Source organism: Pteropus vampyrus, unplaced genomic scaffold (genome assembly GCF_000151845.1).
Source record: "Pteropus vampyrus isolate Shadow unplaced genomic scaffold, Pvam_2.0 Scaffold766, whole genome shotgun sequence".
NCBI classification, from domain to species: Eukaryota; Metazoa; Chordata; class Mammalia; order Chiroptera; family Pteropodidae; genus Pteropus; species Pteropus vampyrus.
The window spans coordinates 6,175-8,511 of record NW_011889547.1 but is presented as its reverse complement, the minus strand read 5'-3'; the positions used below and the strand labels follow the sequence as shown (position 1 = coordinate 8,511).

Sequence of the window (2,337 nt, the reverse complement as noted above, 5' to 3'; positions counted from 1 at the left end):
CGAAGCCACGCGGCCGGGAATGCTGGGATTCGAGCCCGGAGTCCCCAGCATCACGCCCGAGTCCCGGAGGCTCAGGCACGCGACTTGCTGCGTGAACAGGCCCGATGGCTCTCAGCACAGCCGGGGGTGGCGGCCACGGGCTCCAACAGTCATTCCCTTAAAACGGCCGGACCAGGCCGGCAGCGGGGACGGTGGCGGCCGAGCATCCGTAATGGGCCGGCCGCAGAGGGGACACGGCCTGGAGCCCGAGGGCCTGGCTGCCGGCTCCCGGGTGACCCCACGCACGGGCCGGGCACCAGGCCCGGCTCGTCCCCGCCATCGGCTGCCTCGTGTCCCGTCTGTGGGAGGGCAGCGGGGCGGGTGGCCGGAGAACTTACTTGTTTTCATTGCTGGCGTCGTACCGTGGTGACGGGTCGTAGTCATTTCCGTTGACGTCGTAACTGGCGTAGGGGTCCTGAGAAGTGACAGCCTGGTCAACGAGGAGGCATAGCACACGACAGCCCTGCTGTGACCGTCTGCGCCACCCGCGGAAAACGGACGCGGGCCGGCCCCGCCGCCGTGACCGGCAGCCCTCCCCGGCGGTGTCCGCGCGGCCTCCTCTTCTAGGGGGAACGGCACTTTACAGTGTTCAAATCTGCACAGTCGACCCTAGAACACTGGGGGTGACGGGCGCCCACCCAGCTCCGCCGTTGAAAATCTGTGTATAACCCTCGACTTCCCCAAAACTGAGCTACTAGGAGGCGGATCAGTTAAGCGCATTTTGTCTTTTGCGTGTGACACACGGCACTCGTCCAAAAAAGGAAGCCGGGGACAAGAAAACGTGACAGAGGAAACCAGAGAAGAAGACCGCATCAGTGGCAGTCACTGTGCGGTCCCCACGTCTGGGGCCTCGAGTGGCTCGGGGCCGGCGGGGCCGCAGAGCTCCCCGTCCCAGGCCGACTCACGTAGTTCGGGGCCAGGTCGGGGTGATGCCTCTCTATGCCGTCGTCCAGGATGGTGACCACCACGTTCTTCCCCGTGTAGCCTCTCTTCCACGCCGCCTGGACATTCATGTCCGATCGACAACGGCTGTGTCTGTCGCCGCAGTGCTGCGTGCACAGGAGACACGGAGCGCCCGACAGGGACGGTCTGGGCCCGGGACGGACGCTCCATGCCCGCCCCCCCCGCCCCGGGGCTCCGGATGCTTTTCCCGCACCTGCCCATCCGGCTGTCATTTTCCTGGGACGTCGCCCCCTCGGGCCTCTGTCCGGGGGCTCATCTCACCCTTCTGTTGGTCCCAAGGCCTGCTCAGAGGCCCCCCTGACAACTTTCATATGATTTTTAAAAATCAGGAGCGAACTCGCGCCCCCGCCCAAGGTGAAAGCGTTGGTTTCACGCTCAAGACGAGTGTGTCTGGGGTTTCATGGCGAGAATTTAGCTTCGTTGGGGAAAGCAGCCCTTCCGGACATGTGCCACCGCAGACGCCGGGCACAGAGAGGCCGCGTCCCACTCACCATGTACCACATGTTGGACCAGATGGGGTCGTTGAAATACAGGGCCTGGGGGTCGCTCCGCACCTGCCTCTTCACCCGGCGTCTAACCTGCTGTTGCTGCAGCCATGTCACCTGCGGAGAGACGTGACGTGGCTCGTTTGTGAGGACCCGGCTTCCTGCAGCCTCCCGGGGGCTGCCACAGGCTCCGTTTGCCGAGGACCTGTGTGGCCCCAGACGCCCTGGACGTGAAACTCCACAGTGACACTATCGCTTCCAAATGACCGCAGTCGAAAAAGGAGAACGTGTGTGTGTGTGTGTGTGTGTGTGTGTGTGTGTGTGGAGGAGACCCCACAACTCTGATTTTGAAATCATTCTCATAAAAGAGAAAGGTCTCATAACGTCGCTAATAAATCGTCTGGTGAGGCTTGTCCCAAATTAAAAGAACATATAAGTACGGAGAGAAATTGGCCAAATGGTTATCTGAACTTGGAAGCAAGATGTTTATACTGAGGACACGAATAAGCGAATCTTGATAATCCATATATCAGAATTTTTAGCAGCCACTAAAAACATGATACCAAAACGCAGAGAAAAATCTAGAAAGGGATACGGCAACACATTAATAGCAGCAATTCCTTGTTGGAAGCATCATTGCTAATTTAAAATTTAAAAGTTATTTTCGGGGTTTCGAACACCTCTGTCCATCGGCCCGGTCTGTCTTCCAGGAAGGACGTCTGAGCGGCAGAGTAACCGGCGGCTGGACCCGAACCCACTCAGCGTGACCCAGAGCCCTGCGGGCGCCCGGCCTCAGCCTGCTCATCCGTGCAGGGGCTTCTCGTGGGATGTCGCGAGCAGCGCTGGCTTA

General features: G+C 60.2%; 1 protein-coding gene across 1 annotated transcript in view; it reads right to left on the bottom strand.

Moving 5' to 3' along the window:
• Positions 1 to 1,604, bottom strand: part of LOC105309538 (proprotein convertase subtilisin/kexin type 6-like) — a gene marked incomplete at its 5' end in the record, with an annotated part of 84,636 nt that extends 83,032 nt beyond the window's left edge. Inside the window, 3 exons of the mRNA XM_023526258.1 lie at positions 378 to 454; positions 945 to 1,088; positions 1,494 to 1,604. Of these exons, the coding sequence (XP_023382026.1) occupies positions 378 to 454; positions 945 to 1,088; positions 1,494 to 1,604 (332 nt within the window). The remainder of the gene's footprint in view (positions 1 to 377; positions 455 to 944; positions 1,089 to 1,493) is intronic.
• Positions 1,605 to 2,337: the final 733 nt, after the last annotated feature.